Below are 19,176 nucleotides of genomic sequence, written 5' to 3' on the forward strand. Positions count from 1 at the left end.
GTGCTTGGATGCTGCACTGATAAAAGCCAAACTAGTACCTAAATAACTTATTAGTGGGTACACAGACAATGCTAAAGCATACAGAATAGGGACTGAATTTAACTAGGGCTTTTCATGTCAGACTACAAGGAGCTTAATCTCTGGAATTGCAGGATGTTTGCAAAAACTAAAGAACTTGGCCAGGAATCCTTCCTCCTTCACCTTTTCTACTCTGCACTGCAGATGTGTGGTTGCTGGAGGCTCTTCAGATGCATAAATTTTATCTTAAGCCAGTTCTCTACAGGTATCTGCATATTTGCTCTTGATGAAACTAGATTTGCCATGGGTCATGTGAGCTATGTGTGTTGTTCTTGAGGCTTTACACCCTTTAGAATGAACTGGCTAATCTAACTATTTCCATTTGTGTTTTGTGTTCTTGTTTTTTCTTGCAGGGGGCAGCTTTAAAGTATTTACCAAGCATTATAAATGATGTCAAACTAGTATTTGACCCTGTTGAACTCAGGTGACTATATTAAGTTTGTTTGTCCTCCAAATCCAACTCATCTTTTGGGAAGAATTTTGGAAACTTTCTTAAAACCAGCCACTGTGATTATGACATGATGATGCATATGCTGCATGAATTTGAGGAAGCTGTTTGCAGGGCTTTAGAGGAAGTCAATTTAGTTCAAAGGAATCTATGCATTTCAACTGTACTTTCTTACGAACTTTGAGATTTTGTTGTTCAAAAACAAAATTTTGAGAACTGGAAAGCCATATCATGAAAGACTGTACAAGCTTCCATCAATTCTTAATCATTACTTCTGAGGCAAATCCAAATGTGTAACAAAGGCTGGACCTTTGTCAGGAAAACAAAAGTTGTAATTGTTCAGGAAACTTGTAACACTGTGGATTTCTCCTTTTCGCTGTTTATAGCTTTGCCTAGAACCTCCATTCCATGTCTCCTTGTTCTGACACAAATAGTTTGCTAGTAAGCAGCAGACAGACAGCAAATGTATGTGGAATTTAATTTAATGGAATTCTAGGATTAAAATGAGCCATCACTCTTGATGAGAGGGGCATCTGGAAGGATATGCTCTTGACATCATACATAGCAGTGTTTCAAGTTTCAGCAGTGCTGTGTTGAAGCTTTGCAAAATTGTGCTTGCCCTTTGTATGGAAATATGATTATTTTATGCTAGCTATAAAGGGCAGGTAGATAGTATTCCCAATTTATAAGCTTGTGTGATATACCTAGTGTGTCTTGTGATGCAAGCTTCATTTTGAGGGGTATAAGCCTGCAGTTTCTGAATACTGTTTGGTTTTAGTGCAAGTTCTCTGTTAAGTTTCCTGGAAATGAAATGTCAAGCTCCATAGTAATTTGCCTGTGGACCACTTGAAGGTGACGTGTCAACAAAGCGACAAAAATGCTTGACTGGCCCAGATGCAGGAGAGTGTCAGTGTAGATGAAATCATACTGGGTGAAAATGCTGACCATCTGCTTACTTTATGGTTTGCACACTAGTGTCCTCTTCAGCAAGTTTATCCAAAGTATTCCCGACAACCAGTTAGTTCGGCAGAAGCTAAACTGCATGACCAAGATAGTGGAGAGTGATCTGTTTAAACAGTCAGGTGAGTAGTCTTTGGCAGTCTTTGGGTTTTGCATGGAGCCATGCGCCTTTACAAACAAAAATGTCTTTCAAGTTCGCCTGTCCTTTAAGTCATCTTTAAATCCATATTTAAAATTCTTCCTTGCCATGATGGTTACAAAATGATTCCCAAACTGGAAGAACCAAAGAGTCTGTTGTTGTTGTTCTGTGTTTATACAATCCTTAATACAGTAGGATCCTGATCCAATATATGTATTTAGAAAGAGACAGGAGGAGAGACAGAGCTATTTGATGCAATACATATAATTACAGCTTGTCTCTTCTAGTCTGTCAATGGTAACTCAAGTGGATTTAAACATACATTTTCATGTCCAAGATAAAGCTGAGTAGAAAGTTATCGTATAGGGCCTATGTGTACTGAATGCTGAAGAATACTGAGACCAACAAGATGTGTTGCTCCGTTTCATTTTTTTAGAATGCAGAGATGCTCTTCTTCCTCTACTAATAGACCAGCTAAGTGGCCAGTTGGATGACAATTCAAACAAGCCTGACCATGAGGCCTGCTCACAGCTACTTAGCAATATTCTTGAAGTCCTAAATCGGAAAGATGTGGTGAGTGTGAACTGTGAGGGGTGGAAATTGAGAATAATTCTTCTTTTGAGAAGTTATGGCAAAGAACTGTTCTCAACTTATGCTTTATAGAGTTATGAAGTTCAGATGTTTACAGAAATTGTATTGTATTGCCATATACTTCTTTGAATCTCATTACAGATAAAGCAGCTGTGCCTAAAGGGGGGGCTGTGCAAAGGTTGAGTCAGTGGCTACCACTGCAGTACAAGAAGCAATTGCAGTCCTTGTTATGGAACAAAATATTACTCCCAGTTGCGTTGGTGACTAGTAGAATTACTTGGAGCAAGTAATCTAAATATTTGGTTTGTTTTTCTCTGTTATGAAATAGGAATAGCCCTCATTATTAAGTTAGAATGCACAGTCACTCATGGTGTTGGACATGGAAATTGATTCTAAGCTTCTTTGAAAAGAACAGTTTGAACTGAATGACTGTTCAGAGCAAACAACTGCCAAATCAAGGTGCCAAGTTCAGTTTAGCTGTGCCAGGGTGAACTAATGAAGTCAATATAGATCAGTTATATTAGCTCTTCACCAAGTGTAAACCTGCAGTATTTGAATCAATTGCTAATATGCAGGAAGCCCCATTTTCTGTATCCTCCGGCAGCGACTAACCACTGTCAGGGCAGTCCCTCCATGCAAGGAGCTCTTTGTAGAACAGTTCATATTAAGAATTGCCTCAAATTGTCCTTATTGAATGTCTCTAGGGGCCCACTGCTGTCCACATCCAGCTGATCATGGAGCGCTTGCTGAGGAGAATAAACCGCACAGTGATTGCAATGAGCAGACAGTCTCCACACATTGTGAGAGCCTTTTACTTATTTCAGATATTACCTTTTTAATCTCTTGTTATTATACTTTGTTATAGTACAGTTTATTCTCTGGGGAACTTCAGTATGTGGCAGTATCTTATGAAATCTTTCTGCTTTCTGCAGTGTTTCTGTGCCGCTAAGCGTGGCTTTTGGTGGTTTTCTGGGAACAGGTTTTAGGATACAAATTGTCCTACTCCAGCAGCAGTTTGAATTGATCCATAGTTGACTGTGATTTCAAATTGCCTTTGGCCTCTATGCATAGAGAACCTGATTTCTTCCAAGCCTCTAATGCACAAGAATTCTTTGCCAAAAAGATGCACATTTGCTATCTTTGCTAAAATAGGATTAAATGTTGAAAGATGAGACATCCCTAAGTTGCATTTCTGACTCTATTGTGTGGCATTGTGGTTAGAAGGTGTGAGAAAATCGATGCGTTCTAATCCACACTGTGCTTAGTGTTCAGAAAGATAGAAAAATAATACCTTAGCAATATTTTATTTATTTATTTTTAATGACACAAAGGTCAAATCAACACTAATACCAGTATGTCATCCACATACATAAATATATTCCATTGCTTGAAGGGTATGTTTTTCTTGCAAGCTGTGATTCTTGTGAAAAACAAAGCGATTCCTAGACTTCATACTTGAAATTCAGCAAGTCTTTATTGGTTTGGGCTATAGGAGAAAAGAGTCACACAAAGTGATGTCAGTACGTAGATCGGCAGGACTTTGGTTTCTGATATTTGATTAGGCAGAACCCTGAAAGCACATGCCACGCTTTGAGCTTATGATGCTTAACACAGAAAAATAATCAAATGTTTTGTTTTATTTCTATTGTAGGGTATTTTTGTGGCCTGCATGACAGCTATCCTGAGGCAGATGGACGATTTCCATTACAGCCATTACATCAATACTTTCAAAACCAGGCAGGACATTGTTGTAAGTCAGCCTTGCTGGGGGGATTAGCTCAGTCCACAAAGAATTGCTCTCTGCTTCTGAAAAGTCATTTCAAGTCACTGTATTCAGTTTTGAGTGATTATACTGCATTAGTCAGCAGTGAGTTCTGGGCACCTAATGCCACAGTCATTAGGGATATATTCACATCACCCCGCTCGGTACACAGGCTGGCTGTTGCTGACTCAGTAGAGTCTGAGATTAGCATTTGTAGCATTGAGTAAAAACCATGTTTAATGGCTCTTTAAGTCAGTGCAAGCAAAAGGTCAGGAACCAAAAGAGTGAATGACGATGAAAGGGAAAAGAGTTCATTTTCCTGTTTTTCCTTCTTTATCTTTGTGATCCTGTTTTGTTTATCTACTTCTTTCTGTGGTGTTCCCCCTTCCCCTCCCCCCCCCCGTTTTAATTAAGAGATTGGAAAGCTTTTTAAAAATACCTTTAAACGAAAGAAAAGATGGCAAATTTGAAAGCATATGTATATTAATTTCTAAAAACAGGGAAGTATTCTTTTAATGAAGTCTCATGGGATAATAGCCAAAAAGCAAAATTCAGTAATTTCCATTCAAACCAAAGAACCAAGTGTCCTGCTTCAGTTGGCAGCAATGTAGATAACTTCCTCCATGTTAAAAGTCCTGTACAATTCATGCTCCCAAAGGCTTTCAGTATGAAACCAGATGAAACATTAGGTTACGATGGGGGTGAGGGGCTTTCGAACTGACTGGTCTGTCCAGATTTGTCTCAAACTGCCTAGAAAGTCGGAACCAAAAATTATATTTATGCAAGTCTCCGAAGCATGGCACAGTTTCTGGCTTTTTTGTCCTTGTACTCCTAGTTATGCAACTTAGAAGTACTTGCTTATTTAAATACTGGCTGGGGAAGAGCCTGGAATTTTGTTCTTCCTGTACAAGCTAGATCAAAACCCACAAGAAGGTGTTTATGGTTTATTGTGAATGGCAAGGTGACTGACTACTCTTTCCCTGCACAGTTGGAATTGCTTGCAATCTGTAGAGCAACATAGCCACCTACAGGACACACACATCTCTCTCGCTTCTGTGTCTAAAAGGCTTCTCAGCTGGATAGTCTATAGAAAGCACTCAGTTTTAGTTTTAGAATTGCTTTTTATATCACACAATTTTTTTTTGAAATACTCGTTAGAAAACAAAAATCAAGTAGGCTTAGGAATATCAGTAGTGTTCATTAAATAAATGAGGAAAAAAGGTTTTCAGCAGGGTTATGTAGAAATGTTGTATCCATGGAAGAAGAGTATGAGGAAGGCAAATCTGATGGATTTCAGAAAAAGATGGATTCAAGGCAGAATTGAAACAAATTTTATGTTGAGTGGGCCTCAGTTCAGAAATCCTCTTTCCTGAAGGGCGGTTAAGCTAATAGGAAATGAGTTGAACTTAAGATCAAGGTAAAGTTAAGCAGCTGCTTAAAGGCTTTCCTGAAATGTAAACTGAGCTTCAGTCTGAAGTTTACAAGTTGAAGACTTGCCCTATTTTGCCTTAGTTCTGCATCCTCTGACTCAAATAGGGGAATATTTCTTTTAAATTTTATACATATATATATATATACACACACGCGCGCGCACACACACACACACACATATATATATGTATGTACGTATGTATGTATATATATACACACAGCTTCTGCAGTAAAATATATCGGAGGGATGAATTACGTAATCATTAAAACTACCTGAATGTCGTTTAAAGAGATACTGATCCAAAATACCAATTCGTAATCTAATTTTTACCGATTCTTAAATCCACAAAAGCAAGCCCGTGTTTGTGGTGTTGTAGTACCAATCAAAAGTTGCGTTTGGTTTTATTGCAATGATTGTTTTTATTGCTGTTTGGTTTTTGTTGTTTATTGTTGGCTTTTATATGCTGTGGTATTTTCAGCCCTGATATTGCATCTTTACTTGTTTGGTTTAACACTGTTACAAGTTAATTCTCATCTTCAAGGTGCCCCTTGTCAAGTCCAGCACTTTCCATCAAGCTCTGATTTAATAATGACTAAAGGATTTTTACTGAGGCAGCACCAAATGACCATTTCTCTCTCTACATCAATGTTGCTTGCCAATTCTTTAGAGCAAGCTGTTCAGCTCAACAGAGTTTTTCTTTGCTGGTGATCTTTGCAAGGTGGTGAATTCTCAGGTGACCTTCGTGGGTTCCTCACATTTTGAATGCAAATGTGCTGTCTTTGCAAAGAACAGAATCTATTTAAATGCTGATAGGTAGCATTTATATCTGTAGAGATCACTTTTTTTTCTTTGTCTGAAGGTCAGTATTATTAATACTATCTAATTTCACTCTGTCTTTTTTTCATACATATGCATTAAAAAAAAATCCTGCAAATCAATCTTACTTTGCCCAGGTTCTAAGGTGCGATAACTTTATTTGGATCAGTTGTGAAATATGTGAAAACAGTATCTTTACTACAGTAAAGTTCTAAACCATGTATCTGTATGTATGTTCTTAACGACCCTTCTTAAAAAAACAGACTAGAAAAGACTTAAATAATTGGGGAAGTGACAATACCTTAGAGTTCCATGTTTATAAAAGATGGTGCTTTGGACTGTTTCACTGTCATCATTCAGACATTTGGAAACAAGTCCTCAAATACTGGTTTTGATTTTTAATCCATTTTGTGCACCAGAGCTCCCTGTGCTACAGCTTAATTCAAAACAGTAAAGACAGATTTAATTAAAAAGATTAGGTGCATGTTCTGTGGAGTTATTTTTCCTTCTGTAATTGGATATATGAGATGTCAGAAATAATGTAGTTATTGGAATATACTCCCACAATAAAAGATCCTTCTTAGAAGTACTGTGTATTGATTACTAACCAATGCAATCTCTAATCAATGCAGCTGCACATTTGCATTTTCCTGTGTTTTCATGTGGTTGAAAGACTACACTCTCCAACCTAATGGGCTGTGTTTTTGTTTTTTGTTGTTGTTTTTTTTTGACAGGACTTCCTGATGGAAACATTCATTATGTTTAAGGATCTGATTGGAAAAAATGTTTACGCAAGTGACTGGATAGTCATGAATATGATGCAGAGCAGGTATATAGTTGCTGCTATTTTAAGTCCTGTGACTACTTTGGAGTCTTTCTGGCCCTGAAAGTAGGGTGATTCACACTAGCAGTCCTGCAAATCACTTGTGTTCCAGAGGCTTATTTTCTTTTACAGATTCAGGGTGATTTAGATTAGGTTTCAGTAAGGTCTAGTGCCTGAACGTTTCTATTAATGGAACTGGAAATCTTTCTTCTGCCCAAAGGCACGCAATCAAGACCGTGAAGTCTTTCATCCAGTTACTTCTGTATCTGCAAAAGAGTGCAACATAAATCAGAGAAGCCCTTCTGGTTTCAAATCTGGGGGAATCACTATCACTTGGCAAACAAAGCTACAGTGAACAAGAGGATGATCAAGGGTTTAGTGTCCTGGCACGTGAACTGGAGCTACCCAGGCTCATCTCTCTCCTCTGCCATGGGCTTTCTGTTTGGCTGTGTATGAGACATTAAGTCTCTCCCACTAAGTCCGTACGGTTTGAACGCCTTTGACTCACCTACTATCTACTCTGCTAAATTTCAAAGCATGGTCAAAGCCTGCTATCCATGATACAGCAAGGCCTATATGCCTGCATGTTTAATGTTCCCACAGGTAGTTTTGATGGTGCAGGGAGTAGAATGAGGAAACAGGCATGTAACTGCTGTTTGCTTGGCCCACTCATTGCCTCTTTCTCTCACCATTCATCTTCAAAGTGGAGACAGTACTGCTCCCTTGTATCGTAGGAGTACAGTGTGGAAAATGACATGAAGGCGGCAGTTGTTTGGATGCTTCAGTGGTGACGATAGGCTAAGCATAGGAGAAACTACCATTTGGAATGACACTGCACTGTTGTAGAGACTGGATGACCCAAAAGGCCTTTTGTTTGTCATACGCCCCCAGTAAATGTTTCTTTTGCTCGGGAACAGAGGAATAACTTCCTTGAATGTCCCTATAATGGGAAGGAGGTAAATAGCATTATAATGGAATACTTGTCTCATTGGGACCATCTATTCTTATCTCCTTCTGAGCTTGCATGTAGGGGTCTTGGGATTAAACCCAAAACTACAGTATTATTCTTTGAAGAGCCACATTTTTAATTGAATTCTCTACCTCTTCCAGGGTTTTCCTCCGGGCAGTGAACCAATTTACATCTGTACTCAACCGTCTTTTTCTGGATCAGACAAATTTTGAACTCCAGGTAATAGTTCTGTTTTTTCTGGACTTTCCTGTGGACCCTCTTGATTCCTGAAAGGCAGTAAAAAGAAGCAAATGCCACTGTTACTGGATTTGTTGATGTGGAGGATTCAAGTAGAAATATCCATATAGTCTTGCACAGAAAAACGGCTGAATGCAAGCCAGTTTTGAATTACAGAACTACTGTTAGTGCAGCAACGAGCGCAAGCAAATGAAACTGTTGCAGGCTTTACAAGCTCAAGTTCAGTGGCATGCTGGCTAAAGCTGAGTTACGTGTGACTAGTTAAGAACAAAATTCGTGTGGACGTACCCATTGCCATTTCCTCTAGGTGGAAAGTCCAAGCTAAAATGCGTGAAAAATTTTAAGTTGATATATGCTTCTTGCTTGCCTGTTATGGCTGAGAACACTGACTCAGCTATGTTACACTCCCTGTCAGTATACTTACTTCCTCATTAACATTTACCTGGGAGACTGCAGCCTTTGAGGCTGGGTAGCTTTTTTTGTGCCAGTTGTTACTTTTCCTTTGTCTTCTCCTATTTTAGACTTGTTTCTCTTCCACAGCTCTGGAATAACTATTTCCATTTGGCAGTGGCCTTTCTCACTCATGAATCCCTCCAGTTGGAGACCTTCTCACAAGCCAAACGCAACAAAATTATCAAGAAGTGAGTTTATGTTAAGAAGTGGCCAGGCCTTTTTTGCTTTTAAGAAACTGTATTTGTGCTTCTCCGGATATGCCCTATACGATCTTCGAGTGAGATGAAGCATGCCATGGAAGTGCTCGATTAGTGAATGATAAAGGGAGGAGGAGTAACTAGCCCAGATGTTTAGGTGTTACACAGTAGATATCCAAGTCTGGTTAGACAGACCATGAACTGTTGAGATTAATTTAAGCACCTTGCCAAAAGAGTCTTCCCATTTTAAGGTCTGCAATAGAAGGCTTGCCATAGTTCCCAAAGCAATACCTTATGAGTCCTCACCTGTAATGTAAGGTAGGTGAGCAAGAATCCTTAAAGCCCTGCAGCTTTCTAGCCCCCTCTTTGCTTTTTCTGTTTTGAAAGCCAGAGCATTTCAGGAGGCATTCATCAGTCCCAAAAGTCATGAGATGAGCTTAACACTATGTGAATTAAGGGCAACAAAATGGTGGTAATTTGTTGCAAAATATGTAATTTGTAGTAGCTTGGCCAAATTCACAAAGATACTTAACAATGGAATTAAGTGCCTAAATATCTCTGTGGATGTCGGTCTGGAGTTTCATTAGAGCATACATTGTTTATGTTTGCTAGCGTTCTTCTGCAATAATAAAGGCTTTAGTAATCCTGGTAATGAAATATTCTTCCATTCTCTTGACGTCTGCAGTTGAAGCTTTAGGGGAAGACACACAATGCAGCAAAATTCTAGGTAAAATTGCAGAAGCAGCAAGATGGCAGCTTTAGCTGCTCTCAGGGAGTCTACAGTCTTCTGCCAGAAAAGCACATGGCCACTGTCTTCCTTTGTGCACTAAGTATTGGTGCCTGGCAGGGTGAAGAGTTAAAAAGGAAGGGTTGAACTTCTTAACTGTCCTTAACAGAAGGTATGTGGTGTTGAGGAACCTTTTGGCAGATGCGTAGCAGGGAAGATCATCTGCAAGTCCCCAAATTCTTGTCATAAATGCCCAGCATATTCAGGTTTATGTGTGGGGTGTTTTTTAAGGACAGGGTTTTATTTTGTGGTTGTACCGTTAAAGTTCTTCAGCAGCTTTTCAAAGTTAATTCCAAAGTATATGCCTTTTCATCTTTCTTTTTCTTTCTAGGTATGGGGACATGAGGAAAGAAATTGGCTTCAAAATAAGGGATATGTGGTATAATTTGGGTGAGTTCCATTTAAAGACAATTATCTTTATTTGAGCTCTGAAGCTGGATTTCAGATTCTTTATTTCTTCGTAAAAGCCGCTTGTATTTAATGTAGAGGAAACGCATATAGGCTCAGCTGTTTCAGATCACAAAGTCTCTTTTCCTTTTTTTGGAAACAAATCAGTTTGCAAGAGCAGATCTTTTTTCCATGTCAGCTGATGAGATGATCTCTTAGAGATTCCATATAAAGGATGTTCTACCATGTGAAGGACAAGAGTAGAATTTTCCAGAGAACCTTCATGGTTTAACAATGTGCATACAATTCAGTTCCTTCCTTTTTGGACTATTTCTGAATTTTGGAGCTATAACATATTAATTCCACCTGAAGTGACCATTATCCACATACAAATTGCTTTCTAAGCAGAATGCCTGTGTTTTATTGTCTTTATTTTATATGACTAATGTGCTTACACATGTGGATACTCGCACATCACATGCCTTCAAGCAGCCATGTTCCATTAGGCTGTATCTGACTTTGTCTTTCTTGCAGGTCCCCACAAAATAAAGTTCATTCCAGCAATGGTAGGCCCAATCCTGGAGGTAACCCTGGTTCCAGAGCCTGAGCTACGGAAAGCTACTATTCCTATCTTCTTTGATATGATGCAGTGCGAGTTTAACTTTACTGTGACTAGAAACTTCCATATGGTAAGAGAGCTTGGTATTTTCAGTGCAGTTGTTTCACAGTACACATTGGGCAAGAAGAAGAGGAGAGCATTAAAAAAAAGAAAAAGAAAAAAAAAAGCCCCACTATTGTGCCAAACACTTTGGGAAGTTACTGACAAGCAGTTTGATGTAATAATTGAAGTGGAGGACTAAGAGCAGGACTCCTCAGTTCTGTCCCTGACTGTACCCTTGCATGACTTTGGGTGATTCAATGAACATCTTTGTTTTCAAGGCATTATGCATTTGCAGATGTGTAAATACCCACATCTAAATTGTGAAGCAATTTTGAGACCCTGAAAGGATACTCTACAAAGTAGTGTCTACTATTTACATTTATAATAACAATATAAATTCCCCTTAGGCAGATTTTTGGCTGTATATGTAAGTTACTGTAAAGAAAACTGCTGGACAGTCAAGTGTCCAACTTGAATTATAATAACACCACATAGCTATTTACATACTGACTAATTTCTCATTAACTTAAATTTCACAACACACTTGTGGATATTGATGCCCTCATTATGTAATGGAGATACAGAGGACAGAAATGATTTGCTGGGGGCTAGACAAGTCAAAGGATAGAGTTGGGAACAGAACCTGGGTCCCTGACTTCCAACCCTGTGCTAATTCCTCTGGAAGTTGCTGTTATTGCTACTGAGAAAACACTAGTAAAGAAGGAAGAAATAGAGGATTCTCTTTTGCCCTTATGTTAAGTTTTCACTGCAGTTTCTAAGGACTTTTCTTCCAGCTTTCCTCTAGGGATATTAGACATTAACATCTCAGCTGGCAGACAGGGGACACTCCAGTTATGCTGTAGACAGTCTTCTCCCTGGAGATGGGTAGGAGCCATTCATCCAAGAGGCAGCCACCTTGGCATTTCAGACTGTTGTCAAATGTGACGTGTGTTTCCCTAAGCACCATACTTGCACCAGCTTAAACCCTAACTTCAGTGTGCATGTGGGGTCTTTCTTCCCCTGGGGTCGTCAGTCTTTGGCACTGTTGGCCCCGGGGTCCCAGGGGCTTCTGGAATCAGTAGAAGGAAACAGGATGTGTGACATGGATTTTCCATTCCAGTAATATTTATATACTGGCTATAGTGTCCTTGATATTTTGGAACGTGAATATTTAAATCTTGGTAACTGAATTATAAATGACTTGTACTTGATGTGCTTGCACATAACAGAGCATGTCTCCATGGCTAGACACGTATAATCACATGGCACTCACTTTATCGTAGCATGAGAAGTGCTTTAATTAACAGCCACAACTATTTATTTTGGTCAGAGAACTGTGACTTACCTTTAACTGATGGTAGTAGTTAAGTTTCTTTAGGGTGAGTGAATGACTATTATCATCTGTAGGCTGGTCATTACAGATGCTTCTCCATTCTAGCAAAACTGAATTGCTAGTGGATGGGGTAGAAGGAGAAACACTGCACCAGAGCATCAACTTCCAGTGACTGTAAGATGGGAGAGGGCTCATTTGTTTGCCCCATTCTTGTTATATTGACTTCCTACCATTTTTATTCTGCTCCAGTAGTGAAAACATTCTCTAGCTTGGCTTGTAAAACCAGTGTGTGATGGCGGGGTGGGCAGTTCAGAAGCACTAGCCACAAGCATGACTAATGTTCCAGTCATGCTCTTGAGAGTTAATGTCCATTTGACATGTTTTCTTGTCTTTTCAGTTTGAAAACGAGCTGATAACCAAGCTGGACCAGGAAGTGGAGGGTGGCCGAGGGGATGAACAGTACAAGATTTTGCTGGAGAAACTGTAAGTTTTGTGACAAGCATGGAGGCTCTTTCATGTTTCCACCTTAATTGGCTTTTTTCTAATGCAAAGAAACCCTAATTCATTAGTCCAGTGAGCAGGGAGACAGTGCAGTTGACAGCAATCTTGATGCTAAGCAGGTACACTGAGACTTACTGCCTTAAAATAATACTTTTATGCTAGAGCAGCAATTTACATAATAATTCTAAGCTTGGGGATGTAAGCCTAGAAGAAGGTGCCAAGCTGGCAAGGGGATTGTGAGTAGAAAAGCTTGGGAACAACAGGCTTGGAGGCTAAACCAAAATCAGAGCCTTGTTTTAGCACTAAAAGCAAAGCCCAGGCTTTTGACTGACAAGGCAAGCTTTGACCTTTGGACCTGCCTAACTTGGGTATGTCAGGCCTGTGGGTACTGTGTTCTGTTCGGCACTGTGGGAGTCTATTCTTGGAATGTGTTTGACTCTTAGTTGAGTGACTGTTTGGATAACTTATACTGAAGTTCTATTTACCACCACTCAGAACTTTAACCAGGTATTCCTTTCTCTCTCTCTTGCTCTCTCTGGATATTCTTGCAGTCTCCTGGAGCACTGTCGGAAGCATAAATACCTGTCTGGTTCTGGAGAAGTGTTTACTTTGCTGGTCAGCAGCTTGCTGGAAAATCTGCTGGACTACAGGACGATTATGCATGATGAAAGCAAGGAGAACCGCATGAGCTGCACTGTCAATGTGCTGGTATGGGGAAGGTTGGATTTGGATGTGGGTGCTTCTTTACTGACCTAACTTTGTGTGGTGCAATCCTGGGGCAGACCAGGCGCACCAGAATGAATATGGTGGACTCAGTTTGCCTTGCAAAATACTTCACTGAAAAATAATCTTTGTGTAGCTCCAGGAAGGAAGCTATTGAATAAGAGCTGACTAAAGGAAAATTTCAGGATTTTAAGTGATTCTTCATGCCTCTTCTGGTTAATGTTGGGCCCAAATCAGGCTGCCAGCTATCAACAGCTATAAACCTTTGAAAGATGTACATTCCAAAATCAAATCATGTGGCTGGTGTTTGTTTAATCCAAGGTCCTGAAATACAGGCAGGAAAGATGTCTAGCTGATAATTTGGGAAATGTGGATTTAAGTCCCTGTTCCACTACAGAAAATCTGTGTAACCTTGGACAATCACTTCCTCTCTTTGACTTAATCCCTTCTCTAGAGGGGATAATAAAACCACCTTATACCAAAGGGTTGGTTACAGGGATATATGCATTTAAGTGAGCAAAACGATAGTGAAGATCATTGCAATATCTGAGTGATGCCTAAGTTACTTTTCTAGAGATGATTATGTGAATCCATGGTGGTTTACATCAGTTTGACTTACCTTTTCCTGTTCTTGGCAGAATTTTTATAAGGAGAAGAAACGAGAGGATATTTATATCAGGTAAGATGGCTCCCTCCACAGACCTGTGTACAAGCCTTTATTTCCCCTGGTGTCCTGTACACTGTTACAGGAATCCTTCATATGAAATAACAATTTGCTTTTCGTTTATTTAGGTATCTCTACAAACTCCGGGACCTGCACACAGACTGCGAGAACTTCACTGAGGCAGCATACACTCTCCTCCTCCATGCAGAGCTGCTCCAGGTAATACATTAGAGGCAATTTCTGTTTCTACTGTCGGTGTATGGGTTTTAAATTAAATGCAAACAGCTCAAAACTAAACAATTCATTCTTCTCTGCTGTTGTGTGGCTTTGCATAATGTAGGTTCTAGTGGTCATTAAGGAGCTTCATAATTTTAGAAATTACACAGCAGCTAAACGGATGAGAGAAAAAAAAACAACAACAAACAAAAGCCACAAAAAAAATCCCTGTGACATTACTAGCATCAGTTTATCACATGCTTTGTGAACTGTGAGGGACCCATCTTCAGGGTCGTATTACGGTTTCTTCCACTTCTGTGTGAGCAATTTGCGTTGTAAAAATGCATTAGCTTATGCCATCTTAATTTGTATTTAAGTCAATCTCTTACTTCACATCTACCACAGATTAGTAGAGCATGCCCATTCAGTTACAGTGTCTCAGTTGATGATAACGTCTTAAGCCAAAACCATACCAATTTTGCAGATACAACAAAACTTGTATTACAATTTTAATGTGATTTTTAAATGTGATTACAAACCAATTATACAAGTTCAGATGAATTTTAAGTTGCTTAATATGAACTTTTGCATGCAGAAAAACCTTTCTGACCACTGATATGTGTAGCAGAAGGGCATAATCAGATGTTTTTTCTGAGCTGCTGGCTGGTGTGATATAAGAAATTACTGTTTACTGGCTACTCTTTACTAGCCATGCAGCTGAGATACAGTGTTTGTGTGTGCATTCCTAGTTTGTATTAGTCAGCCAACTCGACTTATATCACTGCTAAAATCACCTTGATTTCCCTTTGTATTGATGCTGGATTTGTCTTGAGAACATCCATACAGAAGGTGGGTCTAGCCACTGTAGGATTTGTTTACCTAAAACATTCCAGTTCCTTTAACTTTACCTGTTTTCCTATATTCTAGTGGTCTGAGAAGCCATGTGCTGCTCATCTGCTGCAGAGGGACAGCTACTATGTCTACTCACAACAGGAACTCAAGGAAAAACTCTACCAAGAAATTATCTCTTTCTTTGACAGAGGCAAAGTGAGTCCCTTCAGTGTTCCTTTGGTTCACTGGTAAATACTTAGCTTGGTGAATGTAGCTAGTAGAAGTTGGATTTGAGGGAAAAGCAAGCATGATTCCGCAACAGGTCTGATGCTTTAGGCTTGACTTCTTAAAAAAGATCAGAGTTCTAGCACAAGCAGAGTGTCTGTTTGTCTTAGATGATTGAAGCTTTTTATTCCTGTGTTAGTCAAAGAGCATCTGTAAAATCCCGTTCAAGATACTGAGTAGATCAGAAAACTATAGATTTTTTTTTGTGTTGTTTTTTGTTTGTTTTTCCCTGGGCAATGGCTTTTGCAGAGTATGGCAATAAATGTGGCTTGCCTGGCTGATACTGAAGTTTGTGTTAGTTGCACTTTGGATTCTTCTCTTCTTGCTCACTGCTTGTGAGTGTGGAGGCCATGGAAGGGAAGGTTTGTTGAGGTGGCTGTTCTTTGGAGCATATGCTGAGAAGAGAATTTGACTGTAAGGGGCTGTTACAAGAGACAGATCTTTTCCTTTTATGAGAAGTTGTCTGTGGCAGGAGAAAAAGCTAAATGCAACAAACCTGAGGAAGTGTGACACAGGAGCTGAAGTATTAGTGTAGGAGGCTTCTCTGTTTTGCTGTTTAGGCGTGTCCTTCCATCTCTTTGTGCCTCAGTTTTCTCTATCAGGAGTAGCAATAGTAACCCTGCTTTATAAATCACTTTGAGATCTACAGATTAAGAGCTGTGCGACTGTGATCATCGTAGTAGAAATAGATAGCATGGAGTCTTAAGGGAAAGTTGGCAGTGCATTGAAGTGCTTATCTTTCTGTGATAAATGAATGCTTTTAACTGAGTCTTTTATTTTGTTTGTGCTTTCCCCACCTGCCTCTCTTCATCCCCCATGGAGATGTGGGAAAAAGCCATTCAACTAAGCAAGGAGTTGGCTGACATGTATGAAAACAAGGTCTTTGATTACGAGGGACTTGGAAATCTCCTGGTAAGGTTTCTTTCTCTGTTTTCAGCAGGCTACTGGCTGTTTACATTAATGTTGTTGAGCAGGTTAAGCTCCAAACATGTTAAGAACAAGCAAACATAACCCCCCTATCTTTTTTTAAGCTTAAAACTAGAGGAGTATTTTCATAATTCCTATTTTTAAAATATGTATTTTTTAACCTTATTAGCATGATAATATCATGTGCAGATGTTTAGCAGTCCTGGTGTTAATCAAATAAGCTAACATTTGCATGCTGTATTATCAGGCTCCACATATCTCTTCACCTTGTTATTTCTGTGATAAAGCTTTCATGTACAAACATAGAATTATAAAATGGTCTCTGTACTGATTTTCTTTTTTCTTTCTTTTTTTTTTTTCTTTTAAGGTTAAAGATGTAACCAGCTGGTCTTTATGTTCTTTCATATGAGAATCATCTGCCTAGTTTTTTTTCTGCCAGTTCTCTGACATTTGTCACCATTTGTGTCTGCTTCCTAACATTTTTATTTTTAATTTGTGTGCAATAGTCAAGGGTTTTAAATATTTTCCTGGAATCCCAAAAAACATGGCATTGTTCTCATGTCTGCAAACCAGGAAATGAAGTTGATTCTGGCCCAAACAAGTAAAAGGACAAATATGAACTATTCCAAAACCCATGTAAAAATATTCTATAGAGGAGAACTAATAGATCAAGAATTTTCACTGTGAATACGAACTGTAGTTGGACAGTGTCTCTGAGAACTCAAAAGTGAAAATGCTGGGTACCTCTTTCTTTTTCAGAAAAAACGAGCTACTTTTTATGAGAATATCATGAAGGCAATGAGACCTCAACCTGAGTACTTTGCTGTTGGATACTATGGTCAGGGCTTCCCTTCTTTCCTCCGGGTAAGCATTCAAGTTCTGGAGTCGCAGGTTCCCCAGAAGCCCCAATGGATAAATTTTCAGAGCTTCCTCAAAAATTCAGATGCTAAACTTCTTTTCCTTTGAATTGAACTCAGAGATCTGAATCCCTTAATCATTTTGAAATGTTTCAGCCTATATAGAAAGACAATTAAGGGACCAATTTTTTTGTATTACCAGCTTTGCTAAAGTCAATGTGTTGCAGTTGGGTTTATTAGATGATTAATATGCTCTTATATGGACTTAGAATCTACCGTAGGTATTAGTGATTTTCAGAGAGCAATTATTGCTGTTAGAACATCTTTAGCTTAACAAGAACTTACTCATCTCTTTTCAGTCTGAATCAACCTAATTTTTAAGGATGTGGATCATTTCAACATTAATGCACGTCAGTGCAGAACAATTAAAATGCAAAGATGTTACCTGTTTGAGACCACTGCTAAGCACTGTTGAGTGTATGCTAGCTGTAATACAAGAATCTAGCCAACATGAGTCAGATGGGCGGTGTGCAGCATACTAGAAAATATTCCTAGCTATTATTTAAAATCAAGGAAAATTTACATTTTCAGACTGGAGTGGTTTGAAGCTGCTGGCCTTAAATGGAACGCAAATTCAATTAAAAAAAAAAAAAAAAGTTAACAGGACTGCAGAACTGGATTGTATAGAAGGTTTTCACCTCGAGGTCTTGTGTTTGAATCCAGCCCCTTCAGAAACCACCACTGCTTGGTGGCCAATGTGAAATAAACTGGCCATGGTCTAGCATTATTTCTGTGGTGCAAAACTGCCAGCACAACTCATCATTTTGTTAGCTGTAGCTGAAGAGAGCCAGAAATGGAATGGAGGTAAAACTCAAATCTCTGTGCATAAAGAGGTCCCTCAGTCCATGTCATATCAGAAGTGGACTGGCAAGGAGCATACAGTTCCCCGCTTTAAAGAACCTTTTGCGACACACATTCTCTTAAAATCAAATGTCTGACTGAATTTTGATCTATGGAATGTGTGAGTTTGGGGAGTTTACAGTGACCTTGAAGGTGAGGAGGAAAGGATAGGTGAGATTCTTTGCTTCTGGTTGTGCATTATCTCACAACACACAAGTTCCATGATGCCCATCCTGAAAATCACAATCACACCATGACTTGTGCCAAGGATGAAGTCAGACTATTTAATCCTAGTTCCCCCTTCTGTCCTTTAAAAGTCAATTGCTGTGTCTTTGATGCCTGTTTAGGGAGCCCCAGAGCTGTCTTACTGTCTGATCAAGAGCCCACTAGTGTGACTTGAGGCATGGAGGGAATTGTGCCCTCCAGAAAATGCATGATCTCACATGCCCAAATATGCCTGTGTGTGTCCGTGTTGGCTGTCAGTGGGGCAATCTGTGTCAAATACTGTGGTGAAGTTTCCTACTCCTAAATAAAACAGGCCCAAAACAGTACTGCCAGCAGAGTATGCAGACCAGTTATGGCAGCAGCTTACCAGCAGCAAATGTATCCAGTATACGCACTAGATAAGTATACAACAGTTCGCAGCAAGTGGGATAAAGCAAAATCACCAGAAAGTGTGAGCATGTTCAATAACACTTGTTTGTGGGGAAAAATGAATTTTCAAGACAACATGAGGATGCCATTGCAGGGCCTTGCTCCTATGAGTTGCTCTGTCACTCCAGCCTGTGTTTCTTCTCTCACTTACTCCAACTGCCTTTTAAGCTAGGAAACAACCTTCGACGTAAACTAGACCTCTGAGACTACTCTGTGTATATTTGGAAAGCTCATTCTCATTGCCTTGTTTAGTGCTAATTCTGCTTTTCTTCTGCCCACAGAATAAAATTTTTATCTACCGTGGCAAAGAATACGAACGAAGGGAAGACTTCAACCTGAAGCTATTGACCCAGTTTCCCAGTGCTGAGAAGATGACCAGCACTGCTCCCCCAGGAGAAGAGATCAAGTCTTCTCCTAAACAGTGTATCTTTTAGTTCTAATATGTTTTGGCACACTGGTCCTCCTTGTTCTTCCTTGAATAGGAGAATTAGTAAACAACAGATCAATAAGCAAGGAACGTATTGCTCCTGGAGGTCTTTGAAAC

General features: G+C 39.4%; 1 protein-coding gene across 7 annotated transcripts in view; it reads left to right on the forward strand.

The window, feature by feature from the left end:
* Positions 1 to 19,176, forward strand: part of DOCK5 (dedicator of cytokinesis 5) — an 89,761-nt gene that overhangs the window by 50,053 nt on the left and 20,532 nt on the right. For all 7 annotated transcript variants that reach the window (XR_003256044.1, XR_003256040.1, XR_003256041.1 and 4 more), the window contains 18 exons: positions 432 to 502; positions 1,502 to 1,608; positions 2,062 to 2,198; positions 2,921 to 3,016; positions 3,868 to 3,966; positions 6,961 to 7,055; positions 8,160 to 8,238; positions 8,797 to 8,897; positions 10,025 to 10,083; positions 10,615 to 10,769; positions 12,472 to 12,557; positions 13,127 to 13,283; positions 13,937 to 13,977; positions 14,091 to 14,181; positions 15,106 to 15,225; positions 16,117 to 16,206; positions 16,981 to 17,085; positions 18,914 to 19,055. Coding sequence is in view for 2 of the 7 variants with exons in the window: in XM_026081769.1 (XP_025937554.1) it covers positions 432 to 502; positions 1,502 to 1,608; positions 2,062 to 2,198; positions 2,921 to 3,016; positions 3,868 to 3,966; positions 6,961 to 7,055; positions 8,160 to 8,238; positions 8,797 to 8,897; positions 10,025 to 10,083; positions 10,615 to 10,769; positions 12,472 to 12,557; positions 13,127 to 13,283; positions 13,937 to 13,977; positions 14,091 to 14,181; positions 15,106 to 15,225; positions 16,117 to 16,206; positions 16,981 to 17,085; positions 18,914 to 19,055 (1,831 nt within the window). In the remaining 5 variants the exon portion in view is untranslated. The remainder of the gene's footprint in view (positions 1 to 431; positions 503 to 1,501; positions 1,609 to 2,061; positions 2,199 to 2,920; positions 3,017 to 3,867; positions 3,967 to 6,960; positions 7,056 to 8,159; positions 8,239 to 8,796; positions 8,898 to 10,024; positions 10,084 to 10,614; positions 10,770 to 12,471; positions 12,558 to 13,126; positions 13,284 to 13,936; positions 13,978 to 14,090; positions 14,182 to 15,105; positions 15,226 to 16,116; positions 16,207 to 16,980; positions 17,086 to 18,913; positions 19,056 to 19,176) is intronic.

This window comes from Apteryx rowi, unplaced genomic scaffold, assembly GCF_003343035.1.
Source record: "Apteryx rowi isolate R43461 unplaced genomic scaffold, aptRow1 scaffold_56, whole genome shotgun sequence".
Lineage (NCBI taxonomy): Eukaryota > Metazoa > Chordata > Aves > Apterygiformes > Apterygidae > Apteryx > Apteryx rowi.